This window comes from Hipposideros armiger, unplaced genomic scaffold, assembly GCF_001890085.2.
Source record: "Hipposideros armiger isolate ML-2016 unplaced genomic scaffold, ASM189008v1 scaffold_788, whole genome shotgun sequence".
In the NCBI taxonomy this organism is placed as follows: domain Eukaryota; kingdom Metazoa; phylum Chordata; class Mammalia; order Chiroptera; family Hipposideridae; genus Hipposideros; species Hipposideros armiger.
In genome coordinates this window covers 516171-541110 of record NW_017732138.1, presented here as the reverse complement: position 1 = coordinate 541110, position 24940 = coordinate 516171, and the positions used below count along the sequence as shown (strand labels likewise).

Sequence of the window (24940 nt, the reverse complement as noted above, 5' to 3'; positions counted from 1 at the left end):
GAAACAGGCTCAGAGATACAGAGAAAAAACTGATGGTTGCTAGATGGGAGCAGGGCGGGGATGAGGGAGAAGGGGAAGGGATTAGAAAGTGCAGATTAGTAGTCATAATACAATCACAGGGATATGAAATACAGTATGGGGAATATAATTGATAATGTTTTAAAGATTATGTAGGGTGCCAGATGGGTACTGGACTTAACAGGGGGATCACTTCATAGACTGTGTAGATGTCTGACCAATATGCTATACACCTGAAGCTGAAGTAGAATAATACTGAATGTCAACTATAATTAAATATACAGAGGTTGCCAAAAAAAGTATACACGTTTTAAGGAAAACTGTATTAAAATTGTAATACTCAATATATACCAATAACAAAAGATGAATACAAGTCACATTTGACTTCTGCAATTACAAGAGGTGCTCAAAGTGGTTCCCATCAGCATAGTTTTAATACAGTTTTTTCCTTTCTTAAAATGTGTATACATGTTTTTAAACACACACACACACACACACACACACACACACACACCTCCATAGGATATGGAGTACAGCATAGGGAATATAGTCAGTAGTATTGTAACAGCTATATAAAATGTCAGAGGGGTAGTAGATTGTGGGGGTATCACTTTGTAAGGGGTGTAAACATCTAACTATTACATTGTTTTCTAGACCTGAAATTAAATAAATAAATAAATAAATAAAACATTCACTGTATTTTTTATCATACCTCATTTATTCAATATCGTCCCCTCTTCAAAAATTTTTCAAAGATAATATATTAATCATTCACTCTTTCGCATGCCAGTTGTTAAAGCCATGATGAGAAGATGCTAGAGGAAGACCCATGAACACCAGGTGCTAATGAGAACACTAGGTCCACGTGTGGTCATACAGGGAAGGGCACGGGGTTAAATAGTGTCCCCAAATCCCAGCCTCGCTCCCTTGACCTTAGACTCATGTCACGTCCCGCACGACAAGGGCAGTGAGAGAAGGAGAAGGGGCAGCAAAGGGTTAAAAAAGAAAAGAAACAGCAGCCAAGAGTTAAACGAGAGCGGGGCCACAGGTCTCCAGCCTCACAGGACTGAGAGCCCCGAATCGGGCCAACATGCAGCTGTTATTTCTCCACATACCTGGAAGTAGCATTGTTCTCTCCACAGTCTGTCTCATTCCTGAGAACTTGTTCATGACAGATTACCCATGCCTGCAAGCTGCTATTACCAAAAGTTCATCGTCTGCATGACCAGACAAATGTTCTGTCTTCACACACCCATATGCATACGACCCCAGGGAAATAAGATTATTATTCTGAGGACAGAAACTATCACATCATCACGTCACTTCCCAAGCAGGTTGTGGGAAGGAATGTAGCTACAGAGGTAGAAAACCTCCAGTCTCTTTGGGGTGGGTGAGGACCTATGCCCACCTCCATCAGCCCCGAGATTTCTCCTGATGGCCCCCATGCGACTGTGCCTGTTTTAGGTTGTTCCTTCCTCGAGGAATCTTACCCGTCATTGACTAACCAGCCATCTTTTGGGGCCAAACGGGGAGACGCAAGGTGTATAAGCAGTGTCCTCAAAAGGGTCAGTTTAGGAGTAAGCGTGGGGGACAGACGGCTGGACAGCTGCGTGGCAACAGACTCAGAACAGGCCTCTGCTCAAAGGGAAGGTGCTGTAAGGAAGGTACTGAGGAAGAGAAGGCAGAAATCAAGAGCAAAAATTCCCTTCTTGTTTCAAGAGGCAAAAACCTTCTTCTTTGCTTTGTGTGGTGTTTGTTTTGTTTTTCTTTTTGTTTCTCCTCCTGTTCTTCCTGCAGACATCTGCTGGGAGGCCATATAGTGGAGGTGCATCACACAGGCATTTAGCTTACATGCTGATTTTTGCAATGCTGACCACCTCCCTACCTGTTCTGCGAACAGTAACTAACCATTGCCCACAGATGTGGGACCCTTGCTCTGGAGGTAGACACTGGCAACGCTGACTTGGAAGGGCAGGTGTCACTTCGTTTCTTTTTTCAAAGGCCAGGATTATGTGCATCTGAAGAAGCAAGATTGCTATTCAAAATAAGGAAAACATTTATTGCCACCTGCTAAGAATCAGGTTCTATGCTTCAATGCTTTCAATATTTACCCAGTATCTTTTGCTTTGTTTTGTTTTGTTTTGTAGACAACTTGAGTAAGAAACTTTCAGGGACATAAACGTAGATTTGATCAAATGTCTACTTGTAATATTTAACTTATTAATCAGCTATAATACATGTTATAAAACACATTCAATAATAAATTTAGAAATACTAATTTTTCCATTTTTTAATATTTTTTTCAGTTTTATTCAAACTTTTCATGTGGTATTTGACATAAGTCTATCTTTCATTACCAGGGCCAATTTTGAGCCTCTAAAACAATTTTCTGGAGCACATACTTTTAGTGCTTGACTAAACTGAGATATGACTTTTAAACAATATATATTCTGCCAATGAAAGATTCAGCCCAATTCACAAATATCCATTCTCATAATTATAATAACTAAGATAGCTGATTTTTTTCATTCATCCTGTACATGATTTCCATAACTTGAATACTCTATTCTTTTCTTAATTGAGCTTTAAAAAGTCTGTGTGCAATAACATTCAATAGTTACAAGTTAAAACCATGCCTTCAAACTAATTATTAAACCTGTGTCAAATGTCTTTCTTCTTTTTTTCTAAATGAATGATTCCTTAAGTGATCTCTACAAACATCCCACACTAGCATTCTTTAAGACCCTTTCAAACTTAAATGTTGTTCAAAATAAAGTAACTGAGATTATACCCCATTTTATGAATCTTTTTAATATAAGGTAACTCTTTTATGAAGAGTAAACTTGAATGGAGGGAAACGTTTGCCTTATATTAGGGAATATATATTTTATCTTGTTTGATCACCACAAAGGAGACAATGAAAGGTTATAAAAGTTAAAAATAATTTTATAACAGAATAGAATACCCTAATCACTGTTAGGGATTTGATGGCTATCTTAAAGACTGAAGACTTGGAATAACATTTTGTTACTGAGTTATTTTCATATGCCAGGAACTTTTCTAAGTGTTTTACATATACTAACTCATTTAATCCATAAAATAGCTCTATGTGGCAGGCCCTACTATTGATCTCATTTAAAATAAGAGGAAACTGAAGCACAAAGGTGATTTGTCCACAGTCCTTGATCTGAACCCAAGTCATCTGATTCCCTCTCTCTTACTTGTAAAAGGCTAGACAACTGCATGAAAACATGTATTTCGTTCCTTTTAAAAAGGTCTAGAATCTCAATGGTTGATTACATATTAGAACCACCAATTGACGCCTGGGCCCTAACCCGGACCAACTCAATTCAAATCTCTAGAGGCTGGGAGTGATATTATTTGTAATGGCCGAGGTTATTCCAATGTGCCGCCAAGTTGAAAACCTAGATTGATGGTTTACGATGTCAACTCAAAACTTATCTCCTGATAAGTAGTACCTGCCACTTAAAATCTTAATAAATCATTATCACCATCGCCACCATTTTCCTCACCACCAACAGTTTGTCTTTCAGCTGAAGCAAGCAGAAAATTACAGACCAAGCAATGGGGAAGCCATAAAAACAGGAATAGAGGCACCAGGAGGCAATCAAATAGAGCTGGAGCCGCTGTCTTTAGGGACAGAAAAAGTTACAGCCTCTCCTTTGCTGTAATATAATCAGGGAGTCTTCAAGTTTATAATAAGTACCTCTCCTTAACATAAACATTGGTGTCTTACTTTTGAACTCTGGGGTCATTCTAACCCATACAAATACTGTGCGTTTTACCTGTATACTTATTCGACCACCCAACAAACTTTCAATGAATGCCTACAATGACCAAGGCACAACAGGAAGTGGAAAAATGAGTAAGATGTGTTCCCCACCCTCAAGAATCTAGTCTATTAAAAAGAGATAATATGTGAACATAATAATTGCAATCAGGTTTCTATATATAAACACTATAAGAGAGCTAAAAATAAAATGCTAAGAAAATTCAAAGCGGAAAAGGATGACTTCTAACAAGGGGATCATGAAAGCTTTCACAGAAGAAAAATCATTTGAGCTGGACAATGTAGATAATGAGGGATTTGAAAGGGCACAGAAAAAAGCAGATAATTACACTCAGAGAATCATGTGAGTCAATCATGCTGAGAGGGACCCCTGAAAACAGTGGTATTGTTTGATTGGCATAGAGTTAATGAGACAAGTAGAAGGAAGAAAAGCAGATAAAGTGCCAGGGGTTGGAGACCAGGCCTCTGCTTTCAGATCCATTTCTTACCATTCAATTGCTCTGTTCAGTATCACACAGGCACACTGCATGCAGGCTGCATGTCCCAGCTCCCAGGCCAGCTGGCCTCCAGCTGGGTTAGCCAGGAGGCACCGACAGAAGAGGAGCCAGGTGGGTGTACATCCCTTCATCCCTGTGCTTCAGCACCAGCTCCAGCCATAGCTGTTTCCTCCATGGCTCCAGCTCCCACTGGACAGGCTCATGGTGCTTACAGCCTCTGCTGGTGGCCCTGGATTGTGTGCTCTGGTGACACTAGCTCCTACCTTTGTTCCTTTGTTTTTGTTTTTAGCTGAGCCATCCTGCCACCTGTTGGCAGCTCAGTGGCTGCTCAGCTCAGGCCAGGACTGAACCACTGTTGCTCAGAGCTCAAACTCTTGAGCGAACTCTTAACCAACTGAGCCAGTCGGCCAGCCCCCTACCTTTGTTCCTTTAAACAAAGGACAGTCTTAGTCAGTCTGGGCTGCTATAAAAAAGTCCCATGACTTGGTGGCTTATAAACAACAGAAATTTATGTCACAGTTCTGGAAGCTGGAAGTCCAAGATCAGAGTGCCTGCACAGGTTTGCAGATTGTGGATTGCTGCATCCTCACAAGGCAGAAAGAGAAAAGTCTGATCTCTTCAGCCCCTTATAAGAGCACTAATCCCATTCATGAGGACCCCACCCTCATGACTTAACTACCTCCCAAAGGCCTCACCTAATATACCATCACATTAGGGATTTAGGCTTGAACATATGAATTTTAGGGTAATACACTCAGTCCATTGAAGGGGGGATATGATTCTTTGCCCTTGCCAGTAGCTAGGGTGCTTTACCATCCTAGCCATCACCAGCATAATAAAGTACCTGTATTATAGTCCTTGGAATTCTCTGGGTTTAAAATATTTTGAGTAGTTTCTGTTTTTCTGTTTGGATCCTGGTTGAATCAAATGATTATTTAGTAGGAAAAAAGGAACCCTATGCAGCCTTTAAAAACAGGAGGAATGCAATGGAGGCTGGTTTTGAGAATGTCCATCAGCATAGACTAAATGCCGAACCAAAACCTATTCTGATCCTTCTTGTCTGACTTCTATGTAGCATCAGATATTGCTGACCACATTTTCTGTCTTACTACCCATGCTTCCTTCGGTTTCCGCAATTCCATGCTCTCCTTTCTCTACGCATTCCTTAAAGGTTCTGTCTTTAGCTCTCCTTTATTCGCACTCTAGTCTGTGTCCCTGGGAAAATTAATATGTGCCCATGACTTTGGCATCATTAAGTTCAGCTGGATACCAAATTTATGTTTCCAGATCTGACAGTTCTTTTGAGCTTCAGATTCAAATTTTCATTGTCTACTGGACATCTTTTGCTGTATACATGTCTCAAACTCAATGTATCCAAAATCAAATTTGCTCCTTCTTCCCACACAACCTGTTTTTCCATCTTTTCCAACCAGTCTTGGTGTCAGTCTATGAGTAGCAAACTCAGTATCTGTATGTTGCAAATATCTTCATTTCACTTTCTCTCTGAATGATAGCTTAACTAGGTATAGAATTCAAGGCTGACCTTTATGTTTCTCTTAACACTTTGCAGTTGTCTCATTGTCTTTTGGCTTCTACTTTTTGCAGTTAAGATGTTTACTCTTAATCTAATTGTTATTCTTTTAAAGTTAATATTCTTTTCCCTTTGGTAACTTCCAGGAGTTTCTCTTTGGGTTTGATGTTTTGCAGTTTCTCTAGTAGGAGTGTCTTGGCATAGATTTTTATTTTTATTTTTTTACTATATGAGAGCTCAATCTTTTTTTCCATTCTGAAAAATTATGAGACATGATATCTTCAAGCACTGTGTCTACCCATTTCTGTTTCCTCTTTCTGGGAAGTCTGATAAATACTGCTTAAACTGTAGTTTGAGCTCAAAAATTATATCCACTGCAAATTTGTGTGGGACTGGAGATATCATTTCATATTTTAACTTTTGACAGCACAAGAAGTGCATAAAGCAGTTTGATATCATGTGAGATTTAAACATTAGTTGTTATCAAAATGGCTTTACCAAAGTTTGTTTTGCATGTAAGTGTTGTTTTGCCTTCTAATTTTAGGATGAATTCATTAAGAAACATTATTAAGTCTACAGAAGTTAATTTCCAAAGCTATTCAATGTTTAACAATAGGAATTAAGTGCAATTCTTTTTGTTCAGAAATTCAATCTCAGCCCTGAGCTCAAAAATTTGCAATAAAACTTGAACACTGCCAAGCCATTAAACTGCTGTGTGGTAGGGCAATTTAGGATATTCAGCTTCTATTTCTGACAAAAATTCATGAAACTGATGGTTAAGCTCAACAGAGTGAATGAGATCCACTGTTGACACCATTTGTTCAATAGCACATGATATATTTAAATATTCTCCACCAAGTACCTACTGATGAATATTACAATGAGAAACCATAGGCTTTAAACACCTTGAGTTTTCACAAACTTTGTAAATTTATCCAACTAAGTTGTTTTTCTACTCTACACATATTTATATCACTATCACATGTAATACATCCTAGAAGATTCCATTTCAAGTTGTACTGAATTTGTATTTTCTCAGCCTCTTTGGAAATATTTTACCCATAGTTCTACCACAAAGACTATTTATAGAAGTCAATTCTTCCGGTACTTCAAACTCATCATTGACTTCCCAAATAAACAACAGCTGAGCAGTATCAGTAACATTCATTGATTCATCAAGAAGGAAAACCACTTGAAATCATTTGTCTTTTTAAAAAATTGACTACTGATGCTGCTCCCAGTGTCCTTACCTCTGTAAGGCAGTTTCTCACCAAAAGGCAAATAGTTTTAAGAAGTTCATTTTCTCCGGACACATTTCTTGGGTTCTTGCAATAAAATATTATTTAATTAACTCACCTTGGTAAATAGTTGTCCTTGCATAGCTAACAAATGAGCCATTAGGAAGCTTTGCGGCCTTATGTTCATTTTTCATCTTTGGGCTAGAATTCTGTTTTAAGTGTTCTCAATTTTCTGACTGTTGCTTTCCAGTGAATTGGAAATATTGCTGTGAGTGCTTAGTCTGGTAACGGCAACCTATGTAGCACTCATTTAGCACAGCCAGAGTGTTACTGCATGATAAACACAGTGCTTTGCCATTTAATCCAACAAAATAATACACAATCTACTATTGTGCCTTAAAGGCAGACATTCAAAGTCCAATTTTCTCTTCCTATTCTGGCATAATGAGCATGCATGAGTAATAAACGTAAAATGTCGTGATCTACCGATGTCTGTGGCAATTGAAATGCTGTTGGGTTACGACTGCGTCACTGTGATTTGTAGTGTGTTGGGCAAAAGGGCAAAGTGATGAGAGTGTCATGTATGTTCTCTGTTGCAACTACTCAACCCTGCGCTTAGTGCAAAATCAACCAAATGAAGGAGCGTGTTTATGTTCCAATAAAAGTTGATAGGCACAGATGTATGAATTTCATATAATTTTCACACCACAAAATACCACTGTTCCCTTTTTCATTTTTTAAAAACTGTTTAAGATATAAAACCATTCTTGACTTGTAGTCCATAGGAAAGCCGGCCAGCAGGCTGCAGCTTGTTGGTCCTGGATGGTGATCCTTGAACTCCTTGGACCATGTTTCCTCCCTTTAGGGGAAATTCTATCTAGTATAAGACAGAATAAGACTGTATGTATGTGACAAGCATAGAGAGACGGTTACGAGCTTGCAATTCTAGTCCCTGAGGCACCGGTTTCCATTGTCTTTCCTCTGATCTTGTGAATTATTCCAGTATCCTTCTTTGTGGGGGACAGACTATGTTGATTTTTGTCATTTTCAACTGTAAATGTCCTAACAGTACAGCTGAGTTTATCGACAGCCAGTATCCAATTGATTGGATGAAAACGTTTGTGTCTCAAATGCTGAGAGACATATCTTTAGTAACGTCACACCTGAGAGCTCCATTATACTAACCTGACGAAAAACTGATTAAAGGATGAGAGCTGGTGTGACATTTCTCTTGGTGATTGACTTTCTTATTGTACCAACTATGAAATCACAGTCTGTATTTGTGCAGCATCTGCTGTTTGTAACGATCCTTGCAAAGTGATGTAACACATTTTAAAATAGGCATTTTCTTTTTCTTCACTAGTGAAGGCAATTGTTAGCAAGCCTTAATATAACATTTTCGGTATGATATTCCTGTTTCTGAAAATGCAAAAAATGGGGACAAAATTATTAGAAAAGTTCAAAGAATAAATCCAGATGTGAAGGTTTTTATTGAAATCAATCAATAATGTTAATTATTGATGCTGTCAATCCAGCATTCACCTCAAAGTTTTGAAAAAGTACACTTTTTGCAAGTACATATTTATTGTTATAAGAAACTCCACAAGGACAACACTAATTACAGTAATAGCATGTAGCATGTATTAGCGTCCATTCTGTGATTGGCACTGCACTCTTATACATATATGATCGCTAATATCTTCACAGCAACCCTGAAAGGTGTGTATTATTGAACTCATTTTGCATATGGAGGGCCCAAGGAGGCTAGGTAACATGTCCAGAGCCCCTCAGTTGCAGGGCCAGAATTTGAATCTGAAGTCCTTTGGCTTCAAATACTAAATACTGTGCCCTCTCCTCCTCACCCACTGTGGCTGCTAGCCATCCTTTGTAGGGGAATGCAGAGGTCTCTGCTTATTAGTTTAAATTACTAAAGAAAGCTTAACATGCTTTCTCATGCTAACGTGCAATAAATACATCTCTCTTCTCAGCAGTAGAAGACACAAGAGTATGGGGATCAGATAAATCCTTCAGTGGTACAGGCTGTCACCATTGCTTATGACTTATTTTATTTTTGGACAACATGCATAAGTTACATTCATAGGTCCTGTCTCTGTTTTTGCAAAGAAAATATGTTGTACTGAGGATGAAGGAAAGGTCTGATGCTGAACTTCTCATCAAAGTGACCACCATTTAATCGGATACACATACCTTTACATTCTATAAAGCTTCCTAAACGTTATTAAGCCAAATAATTTGAACTTCTAAGAAACCGCTCACACAAATTGTGTATGGAATGCTACAGTGCAAAAATCGGACCCTTGTTTCTTTATAGTTATGACATTGCTTCCATTTTAGCAGATCACACAGTAAATGACCACCTCCATTTGATAAAATAATTCAGAAGACTTTCCTTTGGGAAATTTTGACAAACTCCTTTGCAAAGACTTTACTGGGTATTTTAGTATTATTTTATAATTTTAACGTAAGAATACATTTAATGCATAAGAAGTGACTACCAAACCAGAAGATTAATGTTTCTGTTACAGAATTACAAGTTCAAGCAGTTCAGCCTTTTATCACTTCATAGTGAGTATAGAAAGTAGGAATGATCCTCTTTTTTTCTTACTGTGGTAAAACATCATGTAACATGAAATTGACCACTTTAAGCATTTGTAAGTAGACACTGCAGTGGCATTATGTGCCTTTACATTGCCGGACAACTATCACCACATCATCTCCAGAACATTTCATAGTCCCTGCTGGCCCTGCAGCCACTAAATAAGCACTCCCTACTCCCCTCTCACTCAGCTCCTGGCAACCACCATTCTACTTTCTGTGTCCGTGAATCTGACTACTCTAAGTACCTCATATAAATGGACTCATATAACATTTCGTGTGTGCGTCGGCCTTATTTCACATAGCATATTGTCCTCAAGGTTCATGCATGTTGTAACATGTGTCAGAACTTCCTTCCTTTTTAAGGCCAAATAATATTCCACTAAATGTATGGACCACAGCCATTCATGGATAGACACTCGGCTGGTGTTACTTTCTGTTCATTTTATGTAGAAATTCATCTAGGGATATCTGTTTTGAAATTTTTCTTTTCCAGTGAAAGTCTTCCTTAAGCAAACCCAGCATTCAGGACGAGCTGCTTCTAAAGAAAGAAAGGCCTTGGGCTTTACCGAGCTGCTATTTCATCAAGGCTTAACTCTGAACCTGTACATTAAACTAGGCTTACCCATCTTTAAAGTGAGTAAACTGACACCCACTTGCACTGAATCTTCTGTCCTGTTCTCCCTTCACACTCCATGTTTCATTCTGTGGAAGTGCTGTAGTGTGGTCCCACTAACATTTAAAAATCCCCCGGGCCAGCCGAGTGGCGCGATGGTTAAGAACTCGCTTGGGATGCCAGAGGGCCCCGGTTCGGATCCCACATATGAGGGCCAGTGACACTGCCCTCTACAGCTAAGATGCTGAACAACAGCTCAACCTGGAGGTGGGCTGCCCTGAGTCGCCGGCAAGGCGTGGGCTGCAGTCCCTGTGGCAGTGGATTGCCATGGGCTACCATGTGTGGCCAGCAGCCAGCGTGAGCGGCCAGCAGCCGCAGTGAGCGGCCGTCCAGAAGCCGGCGACTGATCTGCCTCTCCAGAGAAGAGCGCAATGATGGTGCCAACTTGGGCCAGTGAAGCAACATCCTCCACAACTAGATTGAAGAACAAAACGACAGCAACTTGTCTGTTCCCCTTCCCCCAATTCCCCAGCACTATTCCCATCCCCCCAATTCCCCAATAAAAATCTTTAAAAAAAAAATCCTCCATCTCAGCCTCAGTTCTGCACATTATCTTCTGATAGAGATTGGCTACCATTACAAGATTTCTGCTTTGTCCTTCTATTGGTAATTTCAAAGCAATCGTGAGGCTGCATATGAAGTATGACAGTAAAGTAACTGATTTTTTCACATAAGTCTAAATGTATGTTGTCTTCCAAAATGATCACTTTCTCAAAATACTTGTGGAATTATCTGCACATCAACTTTACCAGTTTTATTTTTTTTTATTTTTTTTTGTTTTATTTATTTATTTTTTGTTTTTTTTTAATTTATTTATCTTTTATTTTTACCAGTTTTATTACTTACAGTCACTGAGTGCTTTCGTGGCCAATCACCTCCTCTCCTCTTTGGCTTAATTTGGTCATGTCCCAGCTTCCCATGCCACTGTCCCTGACTAGTGGTCGAGATAGTGAAGTGGAAGTAGAGGACATGAGGAAGTAAGACTTTTCATGCACCAGCTGCTTGCCTGCTGAAGTGCCTTAGTAAATAATAGTTGGCTGTGCACCAGAAAATCCAATCAGAACAAGTCTAATTGTTGTAACTCCACGACCCTAGATGCATACAGAGAAGCCATTTTCTTGCTGTCTTCTCCCCTACCTTCTTGCCTGCATCACTATATCCAACCCCATTCCTGCCCATATATAACATGTACAGTTGGGTAGGTTGTACACTGGTGAAGGGCACACTGTCTTAGAAAACATAGATTTATATATTTACTATGACAATTTCCTGCCAGATGGATGTAAGGTGTATTGAGGAAGGGGAGCCTTTTTCTGCTTGCTACAAAAATGCCACATGATTTTAACAGCAACTCTGCTTCTCAAGATCCCATGCATGTGCACAGTTGTGCATGGACACACACACACACTCACACACACACACACACACTCTCACACAGACACACACACACAGAGTCATGCTCTCACACACAGACACACACACACTCATATTCACACACAGACACACATACACATACTCACACAGACACACACACTCACACTCTCACACACTCATACACTCACACAGACACACACACACTCACACAGACACACACACACACACACACACACACACACACTCTTTTCTCTCCTAACTGCTCTTTGTGCCTAAAAAATGCCATTTTAAGCTTTCTTTTGTACTACTTCAAGTAATCATAAGGTCTGAAAAGCACGACTTAGCAGTGGCTAATACCTAATCCACAATTCACTGGTTACTTCACTGTTGCCTTATCACACAGTCCTCTGAGCAAAGAGCTATGTCGGTTTTAAGGAGCTCATCACTCTCTTCCAGCTCCTTGCTTATTTTAGTTTTAACTACAGGACTGGTCTTAGACTACACAAGGATGCTGCCTGCATGACATGATATAGAGGCTTTTGCTCAAAATTATCTCCACCAATGGTAATCTTGAGCACTTAAAATTCAGCATAAAATTCCTGAACTGGAAGGGAACTTGCAGAGAGAAAGAACAAAGACAACCAAGTGCCATAGGTCTCCCAGCCCTGGCCCCACCTTTCCCCAACCATTCAGGCATTTCGAACATCACAGCACTTCTCCTGCTGTGTCTGGATGCAGGAGCCCCTCCAAACTCAGAGCTGCAGGCAACACTACATTTCTGCTGGAGTTGGCATGCATTTGAAACCTCTTTGCCAACTTTGAATTCTGGTCTTTGAGTCTCATTAAAATGCAAATACCCTGGAGGAAAAACACATGCATGGACTAACACCTCAGGAAGACCTGTCAGCCAGGCATATGACATGAGAGTCCTATTTGATTACTCTTTCTCCCCTTTGATCTCTACAATCCACTAGAACTTCTATTGTTTTACATCCTAAATTAGCCTCAAATTTATTGCCATGCCCTTTCCAACAGGACTGCTAGTGTATTTGTGTTCCTGTCCATCTGGACTGTTGCACTGGCCCTCTGTGCCAGGTGCCTCTCCCGCTGTTCCCACTCCGGCCAGTGCTGCCAGGAAACCTGCCTAGATGATGGCAGCTGACACCCAGAGATGGCCAGCCACACCCCACTGTCTATACATTAATGACCAGACTCTGATCCTGAGCATGCTCTCAAGGATTCTTTAAGGATGACACCAGAGTACTCTTCTTAAGGAGGGAACTGCATTTGCTAAGACACTTTTATTAGCAAGTTTAGGTGAGGAAGGTGAAGCCGCTGGGGTAACAGGAGGGGGAACAAACTGCCTTGCATGAAAATAAAGAGGAATTCCAGGGTTGGGTGGTTAAGGGGTAGTGGGATGGTGGGGTGGTGGGGGGAGAGCAGAGGATGGAGGAGAAGAATGCGGTGTGTCGGGGAAGCCTGCACAGATGGTCATCCCCAGTGGTGAAGTGGTCAGAGAACTCTCATACATGTGTCCTGGAACTGGAAAATTAAGTAAATGGATGGCGGATGGTGGAAGCCTGGTTTCTGTCGGGATGGAAGGAAGCTAGAATGATCCATGTGCAATAGATTAGAGTTGGAAACATCAGGATGAAGTCATGTTTAGCTTAATAGAGATACAGATCATTACCTGTAGAAATATTTGTTGGTACACACACATATTTCTTTGTTCTGTCAGCTACGAAGGCCTAGAAACACCACCCCAGTAGTGCCAGAGTATCTAGCACCCAGATCTTGTTTCTAGTACCACTTGCCAGTAAAAGCAACCAGGGATCCTTGGAGAAATAGCTGATTCTAGGACTAGGGCAGAAAATGTACAAGGTGAGCCCAGAGCATCTTATAGTGCCAGAAAGTAAGGAAATGCTTATAAAAAAACCCAACCACAATGATGTGGGTACATCAAAGGGGCACGAGCCAACCGAAAGAGCTCCCAATAACTCAAGCTGGAAGAATTTTAGCAATAAAATAAAGTAGTATTGCATTATAACTCGAAGTATAAAATAAATCTCTGCAAGTTCATACCAACATAAATAATCAAATAAGTAAGTAAATGGGGGGAAAGAGACCAATGTCCCTTAATGAAGAATTCCAAATAATTTGCACGTACACTATATCCCCAAGGAGGTAGAGCACAGCTCCCCACCCCTTATGTATGAGCTGTGCAGAGTGACTTTCATCTCAAAAGGACAGAATGGAAAGGGGGAGAAAGGATAACTCTACAGTGGGGAAACCTGACAGACACTACCTCAGCCAGGGAGCACGGCCTACAGCAACAGTCATAAGTCATGATGGAAGTGGGAACACTAGATAGGAAGTGATATAATCCTAAATGAAAGCAAGATGTCAATAACAGGGGAAAACAGGTGTGGGGTAGGAAACTCTCTGAAGTATCTTCTCAATTTTTCTGTAAATCTAAATTGTTCTAAAAATGAAATGACTCATGGGAATGAGAATGTTGTATATGCAATTTCAAGTTCCTTTTGTTGATGTGTCTCCCCAAAGTCTCGTGCACTCACTTATTCTGGTGTGACAGTGGGGATGCGGCAGGAATAAAGCAATAGGGCAGCGAGGCCTACCTCCCGTCTATCCCTCTTCCTGAGACCCATGGAAGGGAGTAATATCCTCTAGAAAGGGACTCCAGTGCAGGCATTATGATCAATGACCAGCAGGAAAACAGCAGTGACGCAGGACAGAGCTGGCATAGCAAGGAGGGGCAGCTTCATGACAGGCAGCTCAGGAGCTGACCTCAGACCAAGTCTTCTTTCTCAGATTTCTTAGAGGAAGTTGTATCCATCAGGGTCTTGTCAGGAAAACTGTTGTAAGCATTTCAAACGGGAGGAATTTAACAAAGCAGTTTGGGTTCAAAGCGGTGGAAAGAGCCAAAGGGAGCAGAGGGATTCTGGATGAGCAAGAAAGAAGGGAGCAACACTAGCGATCGGAAGCTGCAAGTGCCCGTGGGAGGTTTGCTGTGAATCAGCCTGGAACAGAGGCCTTGATTTTGGGGTAATGGACCTCTGAAAAGGTGCTGCCTCACTTTGGACTTCCGGGATCCAGAATCACCCACTCTTACTGTGGCTATGGCCAGTGCTAGCAACTTCCAGCAACCTCCAGCGATGGCCATGCTGGAAAAGCCAGAAGGAGAACCAACCGCAGCACCAACCAGGGAGCGGAAGATGTGGTGTATATACTCCAGCCCCAGCAGAACAGCACAGAGTCCAGAAAGGCAGATGGAGGCTGAGACGACTGGTGAATGACCAGCCATGGAAGTCACCCTTAACCAAGATATGAGTGACTTGGTTTGGACTAACCCTCAAGGCCTTTCAGAATCTTTCCAACATTATTTATACCTTCTCTTCTTGTTCCCTGCTCCTCCAGGCAAACAAAGTTCCCCACTGTCCCCTATGGGATTCTTTCCCTTCCTGAGGCCCCTGACCTTGCTACTTCCGGAGGGATACCCCTGCCCAATGTGTATGAGGAAAAGTCTTACACATCCTTTGAAAACTCAGATCACCTAGCTCCTGCTCTGCAAGGCCTTCCTCTTATTGTACTCACCTGAAAGCAGAAGTGTGCTAGGAAAAAAAAAAAAGTCCTGATGTGTGGCAACTGCTTATGTCTACGGTATAAACATTCACACTGGGGTTGCTAACACTCCGCGTGGGTGAGCCTGTACCAGCTGACCTGGCCAGCACTTCCCTGGGAGCAATGTCTCTCCCTTTTGTGAAATTCCTTAGCCATTCATCTGAGCCTGTCCCAGAGCACTCACCATTTTCTACCATGAATTATAGTTGTTTCTGCATGTCTTCACGCTCCTACAGAAAAGCATCCTCGTGTAGGAAAAAGCGTGGGTTCAAACCCCAGCCCCACATGCACAGCTATGTGGACGCTGACTACATTCTCACAGCTTCAATTTCCTCACCTAGTAAAGACAGCAGCAACCCGACATCACAGGGCTGTTACCGAATTGAATGAGAAAACATATGAAAGCATCCCGAATAACAGTCCCTGGCACATGGCAGAAGTTTCATAAATGCTGGTTTTCTACTCTTCTTAGGCTTTTAACAACCTAGGAGAGAAGCCATACTATGATTCATGTTTTAATTACCCCACATATAAAGAACAGTGTCTTGTAACTGGTAATTGCTCGGAGATACTCTTGCTCACACATCACTGAGAAAATTAGGTAGATAGCAAGGTCAAGGTGGGGTGAGACAAGAGTCCCGAACCTGGGGACTCTTGTCCCCACGTGGGAGTCCCACCTGGGAGGTGGGAGTGGGCCGGTTGGAGGAATTGAAAAGAGAAGAGGAGAGGGTGTGGACTTCCCTAAACCCATGGCTTCTCTGATGCCCGGAGGTCCTCTTCGGCATCTCCTTTCCCTTGGGCGTTTGCACAGCCACTGGGTGCACATTATTACTCACTCCCCAGTTCTGGCGTTGGTTGAGCTGGAAATCAGGGCCTTGGGCCACCAACAGCTTTCTGGGTGGTAATAATGACAGCAGCAGCATTTCTATCTGCAGCTGCTGAGAGTATTTCCATATAATTAATCCAATGGGGCAGGAGGAGCTGGCAATAACGTGTGGTGTCAGGAAAAACGCTCAGATAGGAATGCTGGATTTTAAGGAGTTTTGTACAGAAATAGCATGTATTCCACAATTTTTGGCCTGCTTGAATTGATACCTGTTAACCCTCACCTACAACCGAATATGCTTGGAATGTATTGATAGCTTGCGTGTGACCTTTCTCATAAAGTTAAAGAAGCGTATTCGATTGTTAAGCTTAACAAAATGGCCTGACATTCAGAGGTCAGAGACACTGCTGGCTAAAGATCTCCCTGTGGCTGAAGATCAGCACTTGTAGCCTGCAGCTCCCCGACACTTTCTGGGGTCTCTCTTGACATAGCTACACACAGATCTGCATGTATCATTTTTTCTCCCCTATGAGACCAGTGTTTCGCTGTACCCCATCATGAGCTTCTGGTATTTGTGTATACTTTGACACACCTCCTAGCTTGTAGTAGGCATTCAATAAATGCTTATCAAAGAAATAAATTCAGGTACCACATATGCAATCACTACACCACCACAACTCACCCCCATAACTATGTTAAAATATATACACTCAAGAAAAAGATTGGGATGGAACATACATGACATACTCAGTGTTTTTCTCTAGATAGAGACAAAGCCTAATTGCATCCTTTCCTTGTCCTGGTTTGTCCTAATTATACCACGAGCTTTACTTTTTTATAATAATAAACTTTTTATTAAAAGGCAGCCCAGTTGACCATAGCAGAGAGAAATGCATTAGGTTTTTTACTTTAGCAACGTTTAGGGATTAATCATTTTCGCTGTCTCTACTGTAACTACAGAAGTCAACAAAACAGCCAAGAGAACTAGTCAACTTTCTGAGGGAGGCATCTAATGAACTTCAAAGACATGGCCAGATTTAGCATAAATGTTTCTTTTCATCGCAACATCTGACTACCCACCGCGTGTCTCCAGTTGGGCTGGGTTCCGAAACTCTGCTACCACGGTCCCGCCCTCAGGCTGGCCCCTCACCTTACCCGTCCACTGCACGGGTGGCACCTCCGGATAAAACATGCCGGTACGCGCATGCGCTGCACACGCCCCGCCACTCCTCCCAGCTACAATCTTCGAAAACCTAGGTGAGAGAGGCAGCAGTTGCGCCTTCAGGGAGAGGAGGCGGAGGGGCAGAAAGTTGGGAAGGCAAGGGAGGAGACGGAGCGGGGGCGGAGCTGCGCGTGCGCAGTGGTTCTGCCAGCAGGAAACCCGGGGCACGGGGGCGGGGCCTCGAGGGAGGCTGGGGGCGGGGCTCTCCCGGGCCGCTGCTGCCGCCGCCGCCGCCGCAGCGCATTGTGCAGCAGGCTGGCCCCGGAGCGGCAGGGCCCTGGACCCGCGCGCTCCTGGGGATGGTGAGCAAGGCGCTACTGCGCCTCGTGTCTGCCGTCAACCGCAGGAGGATGAAGCTGCTGCTGGGCATCGCGCTGTTCGCCTACGTCGCCTGTGAGTGCGCGCCGGTGGCTGGCGGGGGAGCCTCATTCATTCCCCGGCGCCCCAGCGCTGAGACGGCGGGGCCGGGGGTGGGGAGGCGGGCTCTGTGCGGCCCCGGGGCGGCCCTGCAGCCGGGTCTTCCTCCCCGCCGGGACCTGCGCTTCCTGTTTCCACCCTTTTCCGGGGGCTTCGGACACCTCTCTCCATTTCCACTTTTGCGGCAAAGCACCCAGCCAACTTGGACGCAGCCCCTCGACCGCTTAGGCCCTGGCGCGGAGACCGGGCGGCCCGGCGGAGGGTCCCTTGCCCCGGGGCGCGGTGACCGCGGGACCCCGCCCGGCGGCGGCTCTGCGGTCCTCGGCGGACCCCGCGTACCGCGGCCCCAGTTCACTGCCCCAAGTCTCCCCTCCCCGACGCGTGGAACTGCTGTGCAAGTCGCTCCCAGAGCCGGCGAGGGGGACGTCCCGGCCGGCGATTCCGGACCGTTCCGCGCGGGGACACCCTGGAGACACCCGCGGTCATGCCGCGGAGCCGTGTTGGTTAAGTAGGATAAAAATATTGTTGTCGTTGGCATATCCCCGGCTCTGATTGTTTGCTCCGCATGAAAATTACTCAGCATTTAACTATTGGGGAGCCAAGTGTTGCGGGTCCCCTCCGACCAGCGGCCGCTCCTAGGTGTACAGGCGCGCGGGGTTCCCGAGGCGCGGCGGGTGGACGATCCTGGCCCACTGAGGCCCAGTGGTCAGGCGCTTCCGTGTGTGCAGTTCTCGTTTCTGTCATCACTTATGGCCGCTTCCGAGACAGGGCAGGTTTGTCTTCTTAGAGGCAGAAACTGTTCTTGTTTTTTCTTATTAATTTAAGATCTGTTCGATGGGAATATATTTCAATTGTTGGTATTCATACTTTACCAAGTAACAGAATTGCACTAGAACTAGCACCCAGTGTGAGCTCCGTTTGAATCTTAGCCACCAGACAGCACACACTGAAATGAAGCCACCTGCTAACCAGTTGAGTTACCAAGATCTGATTCCCGAGATGAGAGGGGAATCTGGGAAGTGACTTCGGTTGAGTACTAAAAAGACTTGTGCGGTTTAGACCCAGCCTGTCTAGAGGAGCCCAGCTGTTCCAGGAGGTGGAACTGAGGAAGCTCAAGCAGGCCTCCTGGTTGCTAGGTGGTTGTTAGATGTGGGTACTCTGCGAGGGAAAAAATGTGTGTGGTCAGTTTTAAGTAAGAAAGCTGAGACCAAGAGGACAGACCACTAAAGTTGCATAATTATTATGACAATAATTCCTAAATTTGCTGAGTGCTTACATGTATGCGCAGGCATGAGTCTCTCATTGTCTCATTTAGTTATCGCAACAGTCCTTGGAAGTAGGTACTATGATTAGTCCCATTTTAGAGGTGAGGAATTTAAGGCCAAGAGAAATTAGAAAAATTTATAAATGCTCACACAGATGATAAGATATGAAGAGACAAGTTTTGAACCCAGAAAAGCCGGGCAAATGGGGCCTAGAGCAGAGGTCTGCAGCAAGTTCAGTGTTGATTATGGGGGCTTCTAAAGTTTGACAGAGGGGTTTAGAATTAATAAGGTAGGGGACCTACGGGAGCTATGGAAAGGTTTTCACCATTCATTCAACCAGGAAATCCTACCAAGTCCTTATTGTTGTCTGTCACTGCTTGGCTCCAGGGGACATCAAGGAGTGCAAACCACCTTGGGCTATGCGGTCATGGAGTCTAGGGCAGTGGTTCTTACACTGGAGTGTGCATCAGAATCATCTGGAAGGTTTGCAAAACACAGGTTGCTGCCTCCCATCTCAAGTTTCTAATTCAGCAGGTCTGGGGTTATGTCCTGACAACTTGCCTTCTAAAAGTTTCACCTGGGAAGCTGTTGCTGTGCTCTGGAGACCCCACTTTGAGAACCGCTGGGCTAGAAGGTGAGGTGGCCATGAATTCGGTATCACTCAAATGAGGGTTAAATTGTAAACTGGTAGAAGAAAAGGAATGCATAATAGCTTGTGACAGGGACTCCAGGGATAGTTGTTTCCATGAGGAATTGAGGCCTGAGCTGAGAATTGAAGGGTATGTAGGAATTAACAGGGAGGTAGAGGAGGGAATGTGTTCTGGAAGGAACAGCATGTGCAGAGGTCCTGCGGCAGCCAAGAGCAGGGAGTATTCTGGGAATACAAAGAAGGGTAGTGTCTTTGGAGTGTGAAAAGGAAATATAGTGAGGAGGCTGCCCTGCCAGACGGGCCAAGCAGGCAGGCCTTGGAGAGCCTTTGTGAAGTGGGTGATTTCAGCTATGAGGGGTTTAAGACTAGGGTGGCAGCAGTGTTACTAATGAGCAGGGATGGTAAACCTGAGACACTTTGTGGGAAAAATGTTACAGGGATCCTGATTGATAGTGTTCAAGGACACTGAAAATGTAATAAGTTAACAGTGACTTCTGTGATTTTGAGTCTGAGTCTGCTTTTCCTTGTTAATAATCTCCCCCCCCCGCCCTATTGTGAGTAAAATTTCACTTCTATTGACAGCACTGTCCATTATCCCAAATCACACACTCTCTCACTGTTAGCCAGCCCCCTTCTATTGTAGAAATGCTCCCCCTGTTCCTCTCTCAGGTTCTGCTGGTCTTCCTCATTTCATCTCTGCCCACCTTTGCCTCTTCTTCCTCAATCTCTTTGCCTCCTGGGGTGGAGTCTCCCTTCTTGCTACCCCATACTCTGTACCAGGCTCAGCGGGGTCAGCATATGCCCGCTTGCACTGCACTGGAGTTCTTTTCTCTGCACCTTTTCTTCTCAATAAAATGCCCACCCCTTGAGGACAGGGAGTGTGTCTTAAGTATTTCAGCCCTTGTGGGACTTAGATCCATGTTATTAGCTCATTGGAAGAACTCAGATTGTTTGAAAATCCTGCTCACCCACTAGGGAGCTCCCTTCCAAATCAAGGCCACTTACCTTTCGTGTTTGTTTGTTTGCTGTTTTTAACATGCACATAGATGTGATTAAAAAGTCAGATAGCCTCTGCAGGGGTTGTTAGGCAAAACAACCCTGCCACTACTGCCTCCCCAGAGGCAAGCACTTCTCGAAGCTCATGATTTTGGTATTTGTCTTTGTGCTATAGAATGATGTGCTTCTTGGTTTTCATTTATATGTATTTATTACCTAGTGACTTTCTCTTTTAGAAGGTGATTGTTTACTGTCTTTCCTCCATACCCATGCTCACCACATCCCATGTAGGTATGGCGGGATTTTGAGATCAACATGTAGTACTCAAGCGTCTGACTTAAGTGCCATTCATACTGAGCCATGTTTTACATTATTTTTTTGTTTCTCTTGTAGCTAATAATTGGCTTTAAAAAAAAAGTTTACTTTGCTTTCTGTGTACAATCACTGATTGAACTCCAAATGCTTTGTCAGCTGCCTGTGTCTCCCCTCAAGATACACACAAGGTCAAGGCCTCTGTTTGGGGCACCATCCTGAAGAAGGGCCCCAGCCTTCGTACCTGCTCCGCCCATCACGCATCTCCTGTGCCCTGACTTCCTTCCTCTTGTTTCACTTGAATGTTCACCAGAAGAGCATTTTGAGACTTTGTCGATAATTGTCTTTTCTGTCTTCACATTTAATTGATAGAACGATAATGTAGAATTATAGAGAAAGCCTCTTTCAAAAATGTTCAGGTGTTATTACAGTCCTTTCGGGCTTCTAGTGTTGGTGAGGAGTTTCAAGTAGGTCCCTTTTTGTGTGACTTGCCTTTTCTTTCTGGAAGATTGCAGGATCTTTTTGCCCATGCTAATCATTGTTCACCACATATTTCCAGCTCTGCTCCCTGGCCTTTTCTCCCTTCTCGAGTTTGGTGACCTCACATAATCACCATGCCCAGGGGCTGAGGGGCTACAGCTTCACTTCTGGGCCCAGCGGTTAATTGTGAATGCAAGTTCTTACAGTGCTTCTGATGACTATGCTGTGTGCAGAGCGCCCCACCTGCTCCCTCGCTCTCTTAGAGTGAAATAAACTTGAAGAATACATCTTTGTTTTTCTAAGTCTTTGAGGGTCCTTGGCTTGGTTGTTGCTGCAGCTGAACAAACCCTGCCCTGACTGACCTGTTCCTGTGCTCGGCCTGGGTGCCTTTGTATACTGGATGCTGGGTACTTTTGAGCCATTGCAATCCAGAAACTCGAATTCTTCAGTTCTTGGAATTTTCTTGAATTATTCTTTGGTTATTTCTTTCCCCCCATTTTCTCTTTTCTCACTCTGGAATATATTATGCTGATACTGCCTGGTCTCATCCTTTAATTTCATATTTTCTCCCTTTTCAAAGTTTTGCTCTGCTTTTGGGAAACTTCCTCATCTCTGTATTCTAATTCTTCTAGTGATTTTTAAGAATTTTTGGTTGTTGCTATCATTTTTCCCTTATATGAGATCTTTTTTGTTTTCTGATTGAAAAAAAAAAACTAAACTAAAAACACGTGGTCTTTGTTTCATGGCTGTATTCTCTTCATGATAGTTTTGTTTGTTCGGTTTTCTTGTCACTGGAGAGTCTTTTTTCTCCAGGTCGCTTCTCCCTTCCTTGTTGGAGGCTTTGCTCAGCTTTCTGGTGCTCCGAGGTCGCCTGCTGGTGTTTGAGCAGAGTGGTGTTTGAGGCCTCGGGTGGATGGGGATCCCTGAGCTGCCCCTTCACTGTAAGCTGTGTCACTTGCTGGCAGAGCCTCCTGACCTCAATGCCATGAGTCTGTGCTCTGAGCTGTGGTGACAAGGCCCCTGCTGGATGAAGAGGCCTGGGTGCCTGCACTCTGGGAACACAGTAGGGAGCGGGCTGAATAGTACCTTGAGCACCATCCCAGGTGGATGTGGGGCTCCCCAGTCTGTGACCCCCTATTCTACCCCTTTCCGAGATGGAACTGCCCACCTTATGCCAGAGCAGGGAGTGAAGCTGGCAATGGTACTGCTATTTAGACGGATTTGAGTCAAACCTGTCTGACCTGCCTTGTCGCGCCGTATCCAGGTGCATCAGGCATAACCATTCTCAATCCTTCTAAGGCATGACTGGGCCTTTCCCACTGCCCACCGCTCATTCTCTTAATTCCTCTGCGCTCGGCCGTCCTCTTTTCACTTTCCAGCAACATTTTGTCCCCCGTTTCCCTGTCCACCTAGGCCTGTACCTTAAACAATGAGAACAAAAAAGCTATTTTCTGACAGTTTAGTGGTGTTTAGGAGCCATTATCTTGATCTTTAGCTCTTGAAAACTAGAGTTGTGATATCTAGAAATATTCATTTAATTTTTAGTGTATCATGGGTTTGGTTGTAATGACACTGTATTTGTGGTTCCTTTCTATTCTATCCTGTCCCTGTTATTCTGCTGAAAAGACACGAAATTAAACCCTGAAAACCGTATACAAGCTTGTTTTCTGTGTGCTACTTTTGCATTTATGATACCAGACTTCAGACTTCTCTGAGTTGGGGTTTGTCATAGGAGTAGTTTTCCCTTAATCCAATCAGTCCCTCCTAAATTCAGTCAGGGAACATTACCGCCCCACTGCTAGAGAGAACAGTGCATTACACACCATCCTGATGCCAGCAGACTTCTGGGAAGAAAGCTAGGGAAAAACAAGCCAACTGGAGTATAAGTGGTGTTTCCAGAATGGCCTGAGTATAAGTCGCAGGCCCCCAGGAACCTCCGCAGACTGCGCAGTCAGCCTGGGATCTTCTTCTCTCTCTCCCTTCCTTGGGGGCTGGGAGGGGCAGCCCATAAATTATTTTGAACTCTCAGCATTTTATTGTAAGCAATTCCCTACCTATTTTCTACTTTTTCTATTGAAGTAATAATTCAGCAACCCCCCCACCCGAATAATCCTGTCTACATTTACCAGTTGTTGTATCTTTTTTTCTGCATTTGCTCTCTTTCTCTCTGTTTTTATACTTTTTTGGTTGAAATATTTGAAAGTTGCAGACAGAATAGTTCACCTTTAAATACTTTAACATAATCTCCTAAGACTAAAGGCATTCTTCTATATAATCTCATCATCATTATCATTCTCTAAAAATTAACATAAATAATATTATCTAATACACAGTCATATTTGAATTTCCCCCAATTGTACCATGAATGCCTTTTATAGTCTTTTCTGTTTTTTTGTTTGTTTTGTTTTTAAATCTAGGATCCAGTCAAGGTCTACACATTGCATTTGGCTGTTATGTCGCCAACTTTTTTTAGCTTCTCATGACATTTTACCTTTAAAAAAAAGGCCAAGCCAGTTGTCCTGTAAAATGTCCCACATTCTGGATTTATTTGATTGTTTCCTATTTTATTTTATTTTTAATTGGGGAATTTGGTGAGGGGAACAGTGTTGGGGAATTGGGGAAGGGGACCAGCCAAGTTGTTGTTCTTCAATCTTAGTTGTGGAGGGCGCCAGTCGCCATCTGGCTGCTCGTCAGCAGCTTGTGGCCTCTAAGCTCAAGGTGCTGTGTTCAGTCTTAGTTGCAGGTAGGCGTAGCCACCATCCTATGCAGGAGTCGAACCAGCAGCCTTGTTAGGAGTGCACACCCTATCCACTGAGCCATCCGGGCGGCAGCTCAGCTCAAGGTGCTGAGTTCAGTCTTAGTTGCAGGCAGGCGCAGCCCACCATCGAACAGGCAGTCTTGTTATTACACCAGCTGAGTCATCCTGCCACCTGTTGGCAGCCCAGCGACAGCTCAGCTCGGGCGCAGCCTCACTAGCCCATGTGGGAATCGAACCGGCAGCCCTGTTGCTCAGAGCTCGCACTCTTAAGCTAACTCTTAACCAACTGAGCCACTTGGCTGGCCCCCTTGATTGTTTCATGATTAAATTTTGGTTAAACGTTTTTATATTAATGCTTGTGATTTGCATTACACGAGGGTTGTCCCACTGTTGATAAATTTGGACCACATCACTTCATTTTAAAGACACATTTCCCCAGTATACAATGGGTGTGTGTGTGGTGGTGGGGGGGTGATTCTCAGAGCCCGTAGGACCATCTAGTGCAGTGGGTCTCAATCTTCCTAAAGCCGCAACCCCTTAATACAGTTCCTCATGTTGTGGTGACCCCCAACCATAAAATTATTTTCGTTGCTACTCTATAACTGTAATTTTGCT

General features: G+C 43.5%; 1 protein-coding gene and 1 long non-coding RNA gene across 3 annotated transcripts in view; one reads left to right on the top strand and one right to left on the bottom strand.

Moving 5' to 3' along the window:
- The window catches only part of LOC109374106 (uncharacterized), a 140050-nt gene extending 122530 nt beyond the window's left edge, over window positions 1-17520 (bottom strand). The window contains exon 1 of one of the 2 annotated variants that reach the window (XR_002122341.1): window positions 17307-17520. This is a non-coding gene — a long non-coding RNA (uncharacterized LOC109374106). The remainder of the gene's footprint in view (window positions 1-17306) is intronic. The other variant, XR_002122340.1, reaches the window with a different exon arrangement.
- Window positions 17521-17747: 227 nt separating this feature from the next.
- The window catches only part of UXS1 (UDP-glucuronate decarboxylase 1), a 104753-nt gene continuing 97560 nt past the window's right edge, over window positions 17748-24940 (top strand). Inside the window, exon 1 of the mRNA XM_019628414.1 lies at window positions 17748-18373. Coding sequence (XP_019483959.1) covers window positions 17748-18373 — 626 coding nt within the window. The remainder of the gene's footprint in view (window positions 18374-24940) is intronic.